We start from the raw sequence: 15,231 nt of genomic DNA, 5'->3' as shown, positions 1-15,231 counted from the left end.
TAAAGCTGGACTCTTGTTTAGATAGTTACCCGTCAGTTAGGGCTTGATATATGTGTCCAGACGTGACCAACGGCTATATAACGATATAACTGGCTTGATAATCAACGCAAGTCGACGGAAGAAAACCCATATCTAGATGAAAACTAAATCAAAAAGTGGACATAATCTTCCTGTTTTAATTCATAACATGTTCGTTGGAAACATCAAAAATGACTTGCGACGCCTACTGGAAAACCGACCTCACTCTCTCCCTCCTCCCCTTGGCGATCGCATCCACGCCTACAAGTCCAGCGTCGCCGCGCTCCTCCATGAAATAGAATACATCTCCCCCGACCTATCCACGAAAATAATCCTCTTCGAATTCCGTGTCGCGGAAATCATGTGCACAAAGACGAGTGTAGGGTTGTGGCGGTCATGGAGAATGTCGAGTTGTGTACATAATAAGTTTTTGCTGGAGGGTAGTTTTGCGATGGTATAATTAGGTCTATCTGATTGTTGGACCATGCCCAATGCAAACTGCAAAATGTTTTAGGGTTAGGCTAGGGCTCTGACAGAGATCTTGTACTACGGAGTACGGAGTACTTCAACCACGCTAGGCATGCAGGACATATTGCATATCTCCATCAATTGAGGCTCCGGGACTGAGAATGGAGACGCGATGAATCGGTTGTTTGCTTGACCAAAGCGATAAAACCTGTAGTCAGAATACAAAGGAGAGATAATAAAAAAAAGCGCTTTCCATCAACTTGACATCAAAGATGATCGGGCAGATTAGGATGCAACGCCAACTCAAGATCGGCCACGACAACAGACGAAGTAGACGAAGCGGTATGCAAAACAGAGAGAGGCGCGCGGCGGCACCGAGGAAGGATTCAAGCGTGAAATGTGACACGTAGGGAGTCTAGGGACGATGGTGTCGCTGGTGTGTGATAACTCGACAAGCCTAAACCAACAATCCTGCATGATTCAGTGGACGAGGATTGGCTAGGAGTTGACGAGTCATTTCGGAAGCCATGTCTTCCGCGATCCGGGAGCGGGCTGAATATTTTACAAGATACGGATTCTCGGGGCACCCCGTACTATTACCAATCATAGCCTGCCTGCTGTTTCAAGGGCGAAGACATAACCGGGGTCGAGTGGACGGGCGGAAGACTGGCAATCGCTTACAGATCGAGTAAATCTAATCGGCTACGCATACTCGTTTGCGCAGGAGACAGATGAACGGACTCTGTAGTACATGCAACAATTGCCGGACAGCCGAAGCACGCGCAGCGATTGGCCAATTCTAAAATGTACGGATGTTTCCGTTGTTTCGCTTAAAAAAAGCCGAGACCCTAATTTACTTCCCTGTTTGACATGTTTGCACTGTTTCCCTGTTCCCCGTCATTGACCTATCAGCGCACATTTCAGTAATGACAAGTACCAATCAATGGATAGCTGTCTGCATCCCAAATCGATGAGTCAAGATGAATCATAGCATATTGCCAAGAATAGACGCATGCTCTGTAGTCGCAGGGTGCAGGGTAGAACATGAAGAAAAACGACAGTCCACACATGGCATGACGAAGGCTCTGAGTGGCTTGCCCCGCAATGGAGTGCACGGTCGACGCTACTTAGGGGATGCCGCTTTAGGGGCCCGATCTAATCCGTCGGAAAATATTAAGTCATTCATTATCATAGATTGTTCTACTACGTATACTTTGTAACGTTGGTTGGTTCGCAGATCGTTGCGCCTGATGTTATTATCCCTGCGGGTTTTGCGTCGGGTAGTCCTGCTTGATTTGAGGCTATGTAGCATGAGTGTTATAGAGTATAAGGAGTATGGAGGGCCGAGGCCTTGGTAGCTTAAATTTGGGGTTTGTTAGTACGTACTTAGTCCCTTAGTTAGAGTTTATATGATGGGTCTGCTGTTTGGGGTTATGCCGGTATGGTAGGCATTCGTAGCCACTGTGCTGTGTGCTGTGTGGAAGGAACGACGTTGTTACTAGCTTCCATCTTGGGAAGGAGCCCGGCTAAAAGAGGTAGGACCGACTGCCGTTGTCTTCTTAGAATTTTTTTTTCTCTCTCTTTGCTTTTCACCTCCTTCTCGTTTGCCTTCTTGTTTCCTTTCGTCTCTTTCCTTGCATCCTCGCCTGTGTGCCTGGCAGTCTCTCATTCTTCACAAACCAGACACCTGCACATTCTACATGCAAATGGATCTAGGCTAACGTTATCACCTTGCCAACATCAATTACCCCAACTCCAATCAGGCACGTTATTAATCATAATTAAGTTCAAAAATACTATCATTACCATCTAGACTCTAGCACAGCAGAGCATCAGTCCGGACTTTGCGCCTGCGCTGGCAAGTCATATAGCCAACAAAATGGCTTCGCCTGCTAATCCCACCGAGTCCTGGACTAAGGAAGATGAAAGCGTGCGCACCGAATCTACCTACGAAGACGGCCGCGAACAAGTGAGAAATGCCAACGCTACCGGTCTCACGCGTATCCAATCCGGCGTCGATGTCGAGCGCGCACAATTGGATTTTGCTGAGCTCAATGAACAATTTTCCAACATCTCTCGACTCTCGAAGCGGGAATCGCGAGCATCAAAACGCGACCCGCTGCACGATATCGAAAAGACTGGAACCTCATCCACATCAAATACCGAGCCGTGGGATCTGGAATCTGCTCTCCATGGCTCCAAAGCTGCCGAAACAGAAGCTGGGATCAAACCCAAACATATTGGTAGGTTATATGATTTACAAGTATATGGGTGTTGGCACAAACTGACTAAGATGTAGGTGTCATTTGGGAGGGTCTCACGGTGCGAGGATATGGTGGAGTCAAGACCTTTGTACAGACGTTTCCAGATGCCGTGATTGGCTTTTTCAATGTATATGGGACAATCAAAAATCTCTTGGGATTGCAGAAACATGGCGCCGAAATCGACATTCTTCACAATTTCAGAGGCGTTCTCAAACCCGGAGAGATGGTCTTGGTCCTAGGTCGGCCCGGTTCAGGTTGTACTACGTTCTTGAAAGTCATTACGAACCAACGTTACGGATATACATCATTTGAGGGCAAAGTTACGTACGGACCGTTCGATAGCGACACCTTTGCAAAAAGATTTCGTGGTGAAGCTGTCTACAACCAAGAAGATGACATTCACCACCCGACCCTGACGGTCGGTCAGACACTTTCGTTCGCCCTCGACACCAAGACTCCAGGCAAAAGACCCACTGGCGTATCGAAGCAGGAGTTCAAGGAAAAGGTCATACAAACATTATTGAAGATGTTTAACATTGAGCATACAATCAACACAGTCGTCGGTAATGCATTCGTCCGAGGTGTCTCTGGAGGTGAGCGCAAACGAGTGAGTATAGCAGAAATGATGGTTACTTCTGGCACTGTCTTGGCCTGGGACAATACAACTCGAGGTTTGGACGCATCTACTGCATTGGATTTCGCAAAATCGCTCCGAATCATGACCAACATATACAAGACAACGACATTTGTTTCCTTGTACCAGGCGTCGGAAAACATCTATGAGCAATTTGATAAAGTCATGGTTATCGATGAAGGTCGTCAGGTGTTCTTTGGGCCTACTACTGAGGCAAGAGCCTATTTTGAAGGACTTGGTTTCATGCCGAAACCACGACAAACAACACCCGATTACTTGACCGGTTGCACCGATCCTTTCGAAAGGGAATATCAAGCGGGCCGTAGCTCCGAAGATGTGCCGTCTACACCGGAAGAACTTGTCAAGGCTTTCGACGAGTCCAAATACAGCACCGCACTTGACGAGGAAATCGCCGCGTATCGTACTCAAATACAAGAAGAGAAGTACGTCTATGATGAATTCGAGCTTGCCCACAGTGAAGCCAAACGCAGGCACACCCCCAAATCTTCGGTTTACTCAATTCCTTTCTATCTACAGGTTTGGGCTTTGATGAAACGCCAGTTTCTTGTGAAATGGCAAGATAAATTCACTTTGACGGTCTCTTGGGCTACATCTATCATTACTGCTATTGTTTTGGGAACTGTTTGGTACAAATTGCCAACTACCAGTTCAGGCGCCTTTACTCGTGGTGGTTTACTGTTCATTTCCCTACTGTTCAACGCCTTCCAAGCCTTTGCAGAATTAGGTTCGACCATGCTTGGTCGTCCAATCGTGAATAAGCACAAAGCCTTTACATTCCACCGCCCAAGTGCTCTATGGATTGCCCAAATTTTGGTCGATACTGCTTTCGCTACCGCGCAGATATTGGTTTTTAGCATTATCGTTTACTTCATGTGTGGTCTAGTCCTTGATGCTGGTGCTTTTTTCACCTTTGTCCTACTCATCGTATCCGGATACCTCTGTATGACTTTGTTCTTCCGAACAATTGGTTGCCTGTGTCCTGATTTCGACTATGCAATGAAATTCGCTGCCACCATTATTACACTCTATGTGCTTACTGCTGGTTATCTTATTCAGTATCAAAGTGAGCAAGTCTGGTTGCGATGGATTTTCTATATCAATGCGCTTGGCTTGGGATTTTCAGCTTTGATGGTGAACGAGTTCAAACGGCTCACCTTGACCTGTTCCGAGTCCTCCTTGGTGCCTCCATATGGTGACGTTACTCACCAAACATGTACTCTTCAAGGAAGTTCTCCCGGCTCAAATATCATTCCAGGCTCCGCCTACCTCAGCGCTGGTTTCAGTTACGAAAACGGCGATCTCTGGCGTAACTTTGGAATTATCATGGCTTTGATTGCTTTTTTCTTGTTTACTAATACTTATTTGGGAGAATCCATCAACTGGGGAGCTGGTGGTAGAACCATCACCTTCTATCAGAAAGAGAACGCTGAACGGAAGAAACTGAACGAGGAATTGATGATCAAGAAGCAAAAGCGTCAGAATAAGGAAGCCGACGATTCTTCCTCGAATCTGAATATTACCTCAAAGGCAGTGCTTACCTGGGAGGATGTCAATTACGATGTTCCTGTACCGTCTGGCACTCGTCGATTGTTGAACTCGGTTTATGGCTATGTCCAGCCTGGCAAACTTACTGCTTTGATGGGAGCATCTGGAGCTGGCAAGACAACATTGCTAGACGTATTGGCAGCTCGAAAGAGTATTGGAGTCATCTCGGGAGATATTCTAGTCGACGGTCACAAACCTGGTCCATCATTCCAGCGTGGTACTTCATACGCCGAGCAGCTAGATGTGCACGAGTCTACCCAGACGGTACGTGAAGCGTTACGCTTCTCTGCTGAACTTCGCCAACCCTTTGATGTGCCATTAGCTGAGAAGCATGCCTACGTCGAAGAGATTCTATCTCTCCTGGAATTGGAAAAACTGGCAGATGCAGTGATTGGATTCCCAGAATTTGGGTTGTCTGTTGAAGAACGTAAACGAGTGACCATTGGCGTGGAACTCGCTGCCAAGCCCGAGCTTTTGTTGTTTTTGGACGAGCCCACGTCAGGTCTTGACAGTCAATCTGCTTTTAATATTGTTCGTTTCCTGCGAAAGTTGGCCGCAGCCGGTCAAGCAATTCTATGCACGATTCATCAACCTAACTCCGCCTTGTTCTCAAGCTTTGACCGACTGCTCTTACTACAGAAAGGTGGCAATTGCGTTTACTTTGGTGACATTGGAAATGATAGTCATGTTCTGCTTGATTACTTCCGAAGCAATGGAGCCGAATGTCCTCCCAACGCAAATCCCGCTGAGTGGATGCTTGATGCTATAGGTGCTGGTCAAACTCCTCGTATTGGAGATCGTGATTGGGGCGATATTTGGCGTGAATCGCCAGAAATGTCTCAAATCAAGGAAGACATCACGAAAATGAAAACTGAACGCGCCGCACAAAACAAGCAGGATGAGAGCTCTGCGCCTCAAGAAGTCGAATACGCAACACCTACTTGGTACCAGATCAAGACTGTTGTTCGACGAACGAACTTGGCTTTCTGGCGATCACCAAACTACGGATTTACCAGGTTATTCGTACACGCAATCATTGCACTTCTCACCGGTCTGATGTTCCTTCAACTAGATGATTCACGAACTTCTCTTCAATACCGTGTTTTTGTTTTGTTCCAGATTACCGTCATTCCAGCCATCATCATCCAACAGGTGGAGCCTAAGTATGATATGTCACGTTTGGTCTCCTACCGAGAAGCTGCATCCAAAACTTATAAATCAATTGCTTTTGCAGTTGCCATGGTTGTGGCTGAGGTTCCTTACAGCTTGCTCTGCACTGTTGTCTTCTTCCTGCCAATCTATTATATCCCAGGTTTCCAAAGTGCTTCAGACCGTGCCGGATATCAGTTCTTCATGGTTCTCATCACCGAGTTTTTCTCGGTCACACTGGGTCAAATGGTTGCTGCAATTACGCCAAGCTCATACATCTCCGCGCAACTCAATCCTCCACTTATTATTACTTTTGCGCTATTCTGTGGTGTCGCAGTCCCTAAACCTCAGATTCCCAAGTTTTGGAGAGCGTGGTTGTACCAGCTTGACCCCTTCACGAGACTTATTGGTGGTATGTTGGTGACGGAACTACACGATCGTCCAGTCATCTGCAAAAGCTCAGAACTAAACACCTTTTCTGCGCCTGACGGTCAGACTTGTGGTGATTACATGGCCCCCTATTTTGCAGCTGGGGCTCCAGGCTATCTTGTTGACAATGCGACAAGCGCCTGCCAGTATTGTGCTTACAAGGTCGGAGATCAGTTTTATTCTGCTTTTGACTTGAGCTATGATAACCGCTGGAGAGATTTGGGTATCTTCCTTTGCTTCATTGTCAGCAATATCATCATTATTTTCCTTGGAGTAAGTACAGTCTTTTTCGTATGTCTTGAGTTTAGAATATTAACAATATCTTTAGGCACGATACCTGAACTTCAACAAGCGTTAAATCAGCTCAGCTCTGTTTACTTTCTTTTTATATCCTTATATTGTGTAATCCATAATGTCGACTTTGAGGGGTTATCGTGAAATTTCGGGCATTGAATATACAGAAAAGCGGGATTTAAGTCCAGTTGTTTGCATTTTTGGATAAAGAGGAGGTCTAAATAGATTATATAGACAATATAGAGTCTGTTACTAATAAGCATTGCCTCTGAGTGTAGGCTCCCACCAACCGTCGATGTAAAGTACCTTCCTATTCGGTTCGATTAGGGCTTGTTATACGATGTCGCAGGACTACCTAGGGACATAATCAACTCCACAAGACTCAATATATGACCTGTAGAGTCAAGAGGACGTGATTAAAATCGATATAACCGACTTCCAGAATACCTAGGTTCAGCACACAAGTAATTCTCGGACATGCTGCGAATCTCGATCAGAAAGTCCATCGGACCTACTCCGAGAACTTAATCAACCAACACATCATCCCCCCAAGCAAGTTTGTCCACCAACCAAAGTCAACTCTTTTCTCTGAAACTCAGACTTTCCACTTCTTTGGGCTAAATTCAAATAGAATAGTAGGTTCAACCCCGCAAATCGAAAGCGCCCTTTCCCCATACTTTGTGCTCCACCTCCCGCAGATGTTTCAAAGGGGGTGCTGATCTACGTATTTCCGCACTTCGCACATATTCCGTGGATATATGTACTACGTAGTACCTTCCACATGCTGGCACGTATAGGAACATGCATTTACTGGATCGGAGAGGTCTCCTATAAGGCCCTGAGAGAGAGAGAGGGAATTTCGGCAAAGATGCCGTATTTGATGCTGTAGGCTGATGCATCTGTTCATTGGTGTGGTGGCGGTACATAATGCGATAGTATCCTTGTGCTATGTCGAGGGTTTTCTATTTTGGCCTTTGTTTCCTGCTTGACTTGTCTACCTAAGATAGCAAAGTTTTCCCAATATACACATAATTTGAAATGGGACAATCAAAGACAACGGGAGTAGAGAGCTCTCAGCCTCCCCCAACGATATAACAGCAACGGCCACCACCACTCACAGAGAGCACGCACCACTTACAGTCGAAGACCCCCTCCAAGCCAAAAAATGGAACACCCACGACGGTGACGCAGCGCTCGCTCTTTTCGAAAACAGCGACGAACTTCATGAACCCGTCAGTAATGAAGATGAGAAGAAAGTATTGAGGAAAATCGATTTTATGATTTTGCCGTATTTGGCGGTTTGTTACGCGTTTTTTTATATTGATAAGGTTTGTCCTCCCTCCCCTTCCCGTCTGTAAGGGTGTGTGTGTGTGTGTGTGTGGTGAACAAGTGTTGATGATGATATGTTTGATTCTGGGGAGGAAAGACGACGCTTAGTTATGCTGCTATATTCGGGATTCGGGATGATCTTCATCTTGTTGGGACGGAGTACAGTTGGCTGAGTAGTTTGTTTTATTTTGGGTTTTTGGCCTGGGCTTTTCCAACCAATTTCTTGTTGCAGAGATTGCCTATTGGTGAATATCCCCCTTCTGTGATGTCCCCCCATTCGGTGCTATGGACTAAAGTTGATGTTTAGGCAAATATCTCGGCTTCAATATCTTCATGTGGTGAATCCTCTCTAAAGAGTTACAAGATTTTCTTTTTTGTTTAATAGCATGCTAAGCAAGATAGGGGCTTCTTCCTCATGATCCAAGCTGCATGCCACAACTTCGCCACGCTTGGAGTCCTACGGACTCTTGCTGGTGCCGCCGAATCTTGCTCTGATCCGGGTTTCATGCTGGTAACGAGTATGTGGTACACAAGACGAGAGCAGCCCGTTCGTATTGGTCTTTGGTATACTGCCAATGGCTTTGGGATCGCTCTTGGTGGTCTTCTCGGATACGGCATTGGGCATATTCGAGGCGCATTGCCATCTTGGAAATATGAGTTTTTGATCATGTATGAGCTCAAATATTCTTTAGTATGAGAAGCTTCTCAGGTGAGAAGGGGCTACTAACACGAATTGTGTAACAATAGTGGCGCTCTATGTTCGGCATGGGGTATCGTCATGATCTTGTTTCTACCCGACAGCCCAGTGACAGCCAAAGGACTGACATTGAGAGAACGTCGTATCGCCGTGGAGCGTCTGCGCGTGAACCAAACCGGTATTGAGAATAAGCACCTGAAACCATATCAGATCTGGGAAGGCTTTACCGATTACAAACTATATATGTTTTTCTTCCTTGGTGTTGTTTGTATGTTCTCTTCTCTAGACTTTTTTTTTGTTATTTCAAGTTAACGATATTTTCAGGCAACATCCCCAACGGCGGAATCTCCAACTTTGGCACCATCATCATTCAAGGCTTTGGCTTCTCTACCCTCGTCACTACACTAATGCAGATCCCTTACGGCGTCATCATTGCCTTATCCATTCTCCTCTGCGTTTTTCTCAATGATAGATTCGAAAACAAACGTTGTATATTTATCCTTCTCTTCTTAACCCCAAACATCACCGGCGCCTTTGGACTTCGATTTGTCCCTCTTGACCAGAAAGTCGGACGGTTGATTTGCTATTATTTGACGGGACCGTATAATGCGGCGTTTGTGTTGGTGCTTAGTATGCAAATAGCTAATACTGCTGGTTCGTCTCCTCCTTCCTTTTTTGAATATTGAAAGAGAGAGGAAAAAATGGTTGATGCGAAGATGGTATGTAGGACATACCAAAAAAGTAGTTACAAACGCGGTTCTCTTCCTCGGATATTGCACCGGTAACATTGCAGGTCCATTCTTCTATAAGACCAATCAATCGTATGCACCTTTCTTTGTTCCCTTAATTTTGACGCACGTTAATAATACTTGCAGGCCAACATATTCCCTTGGAATATGGTCCATGATCGGATCTCATCTCATTGAAGCCGTGCTCATCTCTACGCTTGGTCTTCTGCGATGGGAAAACAAGAAACGTGACAGGATTCAGTCGGAGATGGAAGGAGGATTGCAAGGAAGAGACTTGGATGCCACTGCGTTTTTAGATTTGACTGATCGGGAGAATCTGAAGTATGTTATTCTACTTTTTGTGAGTGAAGAGAAGGCTAACACTTTTGTGCTTTTAGTTTCCGGTATATCTATTGAGACGAGACTTGGAGAGATTCTGAATCTTGATAAACAATGCTCTGGAATAGAATGTTGTCGATGACCACAGATATGGCAGCAGACTCTTGAGATAACCGCAAATCACTGAAATATGTGTCCCCTTTCCAAGAACATAGCTTGCTCCTCTAGAAACGAATAAATCATATCATTCTCTACATCTTTCCCTTTCCGTAGAAGATACTTCCGACGACCACCACCATCAAACTCAACACTACCCACATACGGCGCCAACACAATACGCCACGCAAGCAAAAACCCAGTAACATTCCACGCAACTTCCTCTACCACCGTGGGGAAGGTTTGCGCAGGGAAATATCCAGTTTCCTCAAATCTTTCCTCGAAATTGGTCGTGTAGGTTTCTACCCATGCATCGTAGTCGGCAGCGAGCGACTTGGGTAGGCCGGAAAATGCATCTTCGGGATCAATATAGCATTGGTCGTATTCAGGATCATTCTTATCGAGCCAGATGAAATCGGTGCCGTAATCGGGAAATATGCGAAAATACCGAGGGCTACTTGATGCACTTTGGATGTCTTGGCTTGCGGTTTCGAGAGATGGGATATCCAACTTCGCGAAGAAATGTTGTTTGTTGTTGAAATCTTTTCTTATTTTCAGATTTAGGCCGAATGTCGTTTCAATCACGGCTGAATCTACGTGCTCAGGTTGTTCCGCTAGATCGCCCAGATTTCTGACCGTCTTGATATATCGCTGAGAAATCGACTGCGTACAAAATGCCGCGAGCGGCTTGAGAAGGTCTGTAGACATTTTGAGATTTGTTGAATCTCGTCTTTATGCTGGTTTAATTTCTACTTGAGAAGAAAAAAATGAAGAATATATTCAGCTAGCCCTTGCGGCTCAGCCTCCCTGAAGAGTCATAATCCTCCACCCCCGCTTTGTTGCCTCGACCTAACCCCAATCCTCGTCAAAGCTGCCAGATGGCTGTATGGTAGACGTAAACAAGTCCGTGGCACTGTTATGTCAAGAAAGCTGGTTTGTGAGCGAACCAATCTCATTAAATGATTTCCTGGCTAGCTGGAGCAGGATATCCGCTAGATCACTGTACACCGATCGTAGTCGATCTTCTGGAATGTTTAAATCTAGAATACACCACTCATCATCTTGCAGACCTGGAGTATTGAGTGCAACAACAAGGTCCGAGTCGTTCTCGATAGATTCCATGATGATGAAAGGGCCAAGTCCGGCTGGACTCCCTTCGGTCATGCCATAACGAAGGACATGTGGAACACGAATACTGGTGTGCCGCTCAATGAATCGCATCACGGACACTTCTCTTTGCACCTTCTCCTCCGGAAACATAGAAACCCCCAAGGATTGGAAAGCGAAGGATGGCGGAACCGCCATCCAAAAACTTCATCCGGAACATTATATTGAATGACACTTTCTGTGGGTTGAATAGTTCTTCTGCTGGACCACCTCTGTGCCGGATGATACAGCCCCCAATCTCTCGAAAGGTTTTCTCATTGAAGAGATTAGCTCTCCAGCTTCTGGAGACATTGTGGCTTTTTTCCCATGCAAGATCATCAAACTTCATTCGCTGCTCGATGACGATTGGGTCATTATATTTTAAAGGAGCCAGAATCCTGCTAGATTGATTTTTCTTTGGCACACGTAACATGAAGTCGACGGTGATGAGGGCTAGGACATGCTAATATTATCTCCCGGTAAGCACCAGCACTGGCTCGTGACCTCAAGTCCTGGACTAGGTAATGCTAGGTCGAGCCTGGGTAGGTACTCGTAAATTAGTCTACATATGTAGACAGACAACAATATGATAAATTATGTGTCCCGCCAAGATTCTCGCATTGTTAAATTCCAGTCGTTTCAATTGTATGTCATCATGATACCGTGAGCTGAGTCCGTTCCCTCCACGTGTGTGAAAATCACTGGTCGTGGTTTTTGGTGCTTGTAGCCTGACTTCTTTCCTGAATTTTGTTTGTTTGTTAGATTTTGTCTAGCCCAAATCGGTTTATTTGGTAATGCAACATGAGACTTGGGTTATTATTAGATTGAAAGTGGAGAGAAGTGCAAATCGCATAAACTTCAGTATAGACGTACGTGTCTATCAACAACACCACGTGCGAGTCTAGCCAGGTGCTAGATAAATCCCTAAGCCTAGTGTCAGATAATCCGGATATCCAACAAGAAAGATCGGCCTCTTCATCTTGAAGGCCAGCTAGCCACCTTAGGATATTTGGGCACCTAGGTTTCAGCCCAAATATTTACCCCTCTTGATAGCTCATAAATGACCCCGCCAATATGTCTATATAAAAGCCCGATATGGGACCTGATATACTCAGACAGGGACAACAACAAAAAGACAGATACAATCTTGCTAGTCACTTCTTCCTTTCATATACTTGTAAAATACATTCAGGGTTAGCCGGGAGTAAACCCGCCAATCCGACACCTAGCTTATGTAACTACAAGTTGAGGGTCAGTTAACTAACTAACTAACTAGTTAACTAGTTAGTTAACTTAGTTAGTTAACGAAGCTAAGAAAGAAGCTAGTTAATAAGCCGCTGCTCGCACTACGAGGATTGTAACGTTAAGCTTATATGCTGACTCTATTTTATACATGAACTTATAGGCTATTGAACTATATTTCTATGCTCGATGGTTTGCCGCATTGCGCGGCCAATTAAAGGCCTTATTAGGTGGTGGTGTGTATTCAGAGTGCCGTTATTATTACATGTAGTAGTAGTTACAATATATAGTAAATATATAGGTACATATATATATTTCAATGTTATGAGTCCACCTGCGCAGTCAGCCGATTTTGAGGCTTTTCCCACGTGTGACTGGCAACTACAGTATGGATATTACATGAAATTCAAAAAAGTCTAGGTCAATGAGTAGCCTGAAAAATGACCCAGTGGGGCCAAATTTGATTGTATTTGCTGTAAAACGAGCGTGAAGATTGAAAATTAAAAAGTATTTCCAAGCCCTCAAAATTTCCGGTTGTGCTAAGAAATCCGGAAGACATCAATTGATCTGATGTCCTCAAACGCTCTGCGGCGTCTACGCTGCGCTCCGAGCCAGGTTTAGCGCCTATGAGGCCAACCACCCTTCAGAATAGCTAGTTACCAGCGTAGGAAAGCGGTTGGGGAACCGAGATTATGAGATAAGCTGACACTGCATTGCAGCATACGAGATCATCCAACAATCCACCTCTTCTTCTACATGTTTTGGAAGACCGTGACTGCGGATGGATTCCATGCGGCGAAACTAACAGCTGTAAAACTAGTGTTGTAACCTAAATCTATATCTTATATGTTCTTAGTGTAACTGAGGATAAACCCTATCTTCGTGGTACAGTGGCACCCAACAACCAGCCGGCATAAAACAGACGATAATTGATCAATCAATCACCCACCCAACCAACAAGCCAACCAAGATGGCATAGGTCAGTGGATATTAGGCGTTTCTGCTCATCCTACTCATATGAGTATAATGCAACATCAAGTCTTTGAGTGTTATTTCGTTCACTCTGAGAACTATTTAATAGGCAATGATCTACCCAGATCATGATTCCTTGCTTGATCACCATCATCGCCCATTGTCTGCCATATCCAGTAAGCAAGCACAGCTAAAAATGGGGTTCAAGTCTTTGATCGTCCTGGGATTGCTCCCACATTTGATCTCTGTTCAGGCGGCGACATGCGATTGGAAGGTGAACGCCAACGGCGGGGACACTTGCGCAAGCTTTGCTGCCTCCTGGGGTTTGACGCTCGCGAAGTTCGAGGCTCTGAATCCAGGTGTCTCCTGCCCAGGGGCGTTGGTGGCCGGCCAGTCTTACTGTGTGATGGGCACCGTCCCTTCAGGCACGACGACCTCCACTGCTAGCTCCACGACTACTACCACTAGTTATTCATCGACAATTACCTCTACTTTTGTTACCACAACGTCGAGTTCGTCTCAACACCAGCCGACTCAGACCGGCCTTGCCTCCAACTGTAACGGTTTCTATCTGGTCTCATCTGGCGACACTTGCGCAGCTATCGAGTCCAAGTATGGAATCAGCGCGCAAGAATTTGCCTCTTGGAACCCTGCCATTGACTCTGGTGTGTATTACTCCAGCAATAAGAAAGAAATATTTCTCGTGACTAACACTTACAGGTTGCTCTAACCTCCTATTGGGCTACTATGTCTGTGTCAGCGTCCCCGGCGCGACGACTACGACCAGTGTCAGTACCACAACGACTTCATCTCCATACCAGCCAACTCAGTCCGGTCTTGCCTCCAACTGCAACAATTTCTATCTAGTCTCATCAGGCGATAATTGCGCCGCAATCGAGTCCAAATTCGGTATAAGCGCACAGCAATTTACTACTTGGAATCCCTCTATTCACACTAGTAAGAAATACCTCCATCTGTCTAACTTTCACGGCAAAAATACTAAGAAGATCTACTTTATAGCTTGCGACAATCTGTATCTTGGCTACTATGTCTGCGTCGGCGTTCCAGGGGCAACAACAACAACAGCACCACCGGCGCCTACGTCTACTGCTCCATCCCCTGAAATGCCTAGCACTGTGAGCAACTGTAGCAAATTTCACCTTGTCCAGTCAGGAGACGGCTGCGGAGCTATCGAAGCGGCCAACGGCATCACACAAGATCAATTTGCCTCGTGGAATCCCTATATCCACTCCAACTGTGACAACTTGTGGTTGGGTTACTACGTGTGTGTCGGTGTCTAATATGTATTTTGAGAATGTGTTGAAAGGATAGAGATAACTTTAGCTCTGATTACATGTACATACCAACCTTTCGATTTCGCTATTAGGAATACTGAGAATACTTATTTATGTGGTGTGTGACTTCTGTTTTTACAAATCATTCTTATCGGTCCTACATGGTGACAATACTAAATACACTGTCTGGTGATGTCCTTTAGTCCCATCTCGAGTATTCGTTCATGAAGCCCATGTCAAGTCATCCGACCTTGTGCGGTAGCCGGATTGCTTGCCATATTTAGATTTTCATTTGTTTCAAGCAGTTGGACATATCAGGGGTTAACATAGCCCGAGCGTTGGCTCTTTTGAAGCCTGCTAGATTCCTATCATTTAATATCCCTAGATATTATTCCTACTTGTGCTGTACTCTTAGATATCAGATAACTGTATTCACAGTGATCAAGTACGTAATTAATTTCCTGGAAATTCCAACACGTGGGAACGCCTCCCTGTCCATACCAGA

The 15,231-nt window shown here is 45.3% G+C and overlaps 4 protein-coding genes across 4 annotated transcripts; 3 read left to right on the top strand and 1 right to left on the bottom strand.

The window, feature by feature from the left end:
• Window positions 1-2,365: 2,365 nt before the first annotated feature.
• EYB26_004401 (uncharacterized protein) lies at window positions 2,366-6,886 on the top strand (the record flags this gene model as incomplete). Its single annotated transcript, XM_054263694.1, has 3 exons — window positions 2,366-2,729; window positions 2,786-6,801; window positions 6,857-6,886. The coding sequence occupies 3 exons, from the start codon at window positions 2,366-2,368 to the stop codon at window positions 6,884-6,886; spliced, it is 4,410 nt and encodes a 1,469-aa protein (XP_054119669.1).
• Window positions 6,887-8,566: 1,680 nt separating this feature from the next.
• EYB26_004400 (uncharacterized protein) lies at window positions 8,567-9,993 on the top strand (the record flags this gene model as incomplete). Its single annotated transcript, XM_054263693.1, has 6 exons — window positions 8,567-8,820; window positions 8,899-9,116; window positions 9,173-9,502; window positions 9,576-9,669; window positions 9,724-9,918; window positions 9,975-9,993. The coding sequence occupies 6 exons, from the start codon at window positions 8,567-8,569 to the stop codon at window positions 9,991-9,993; spliced, it is 1,110 nt and encodes a 369-aa protein (XP_054119668.1).
• A 102-nt stretch (window positions 9,994-10,095) lies between these two features.
• EYB26_004399 (uncharacterized protein) lies at window positions 10,096-10,779 on the bottom strand (the record flags this gene model as incomplete). The annotated part of the gene is made up of 1 exon (XM_054263692.1): window positions 10,096-10,779. The coding sequence occupies one exon, from the start codon at window positions 10,777-10,779 to the stop codon at window positions 10,096-10,098; it is 684 nt and encodes a 227-aa protein (XP_054119667.1).
• A 2,848-nt stretch (window positions 10,780-13,627) lies between these two features.
• EYB26_004398 (uncharacterized protein) lies at window positions 13,628-14,732 on the top strand (the record flags this gene model as incomplete). The annotated part of the gene is made up of 2 exons (XM_054263691.1): window positions 13,628-14,096; window positions 14,152-14,732. The coding sequence occupies 2 exons, from the start codon at window positions 13,628-13,630 to the stop codon at window positions 14,730-14,732; spliced, it is 1,050 nt and encodes a 349-aa protein (XP_054119666.1).
• Between the last annotated feature and the right edge of the window lie 499 nt (window positions 14,733-15,231).

The sequence above is a fragment of the Talaromyces marneffei genome, chromosome 3 (genome assembly GCF_009556855.1).
Source record: "Talaromyces marneffei chromosome 3, complete sequence".
In the NCBI taxonomy this organism is placed as follows: domain Eukaryota; kingdom Fungi; phylum Ascomycota; class Eurotiomycetes; order Eurotiales; family Trichocomaceae; genus Talaromyces; species Talaromyces marneffei.
This window is presented reverse-complemented; position numbering and strand designations above follow the sequence as displayed.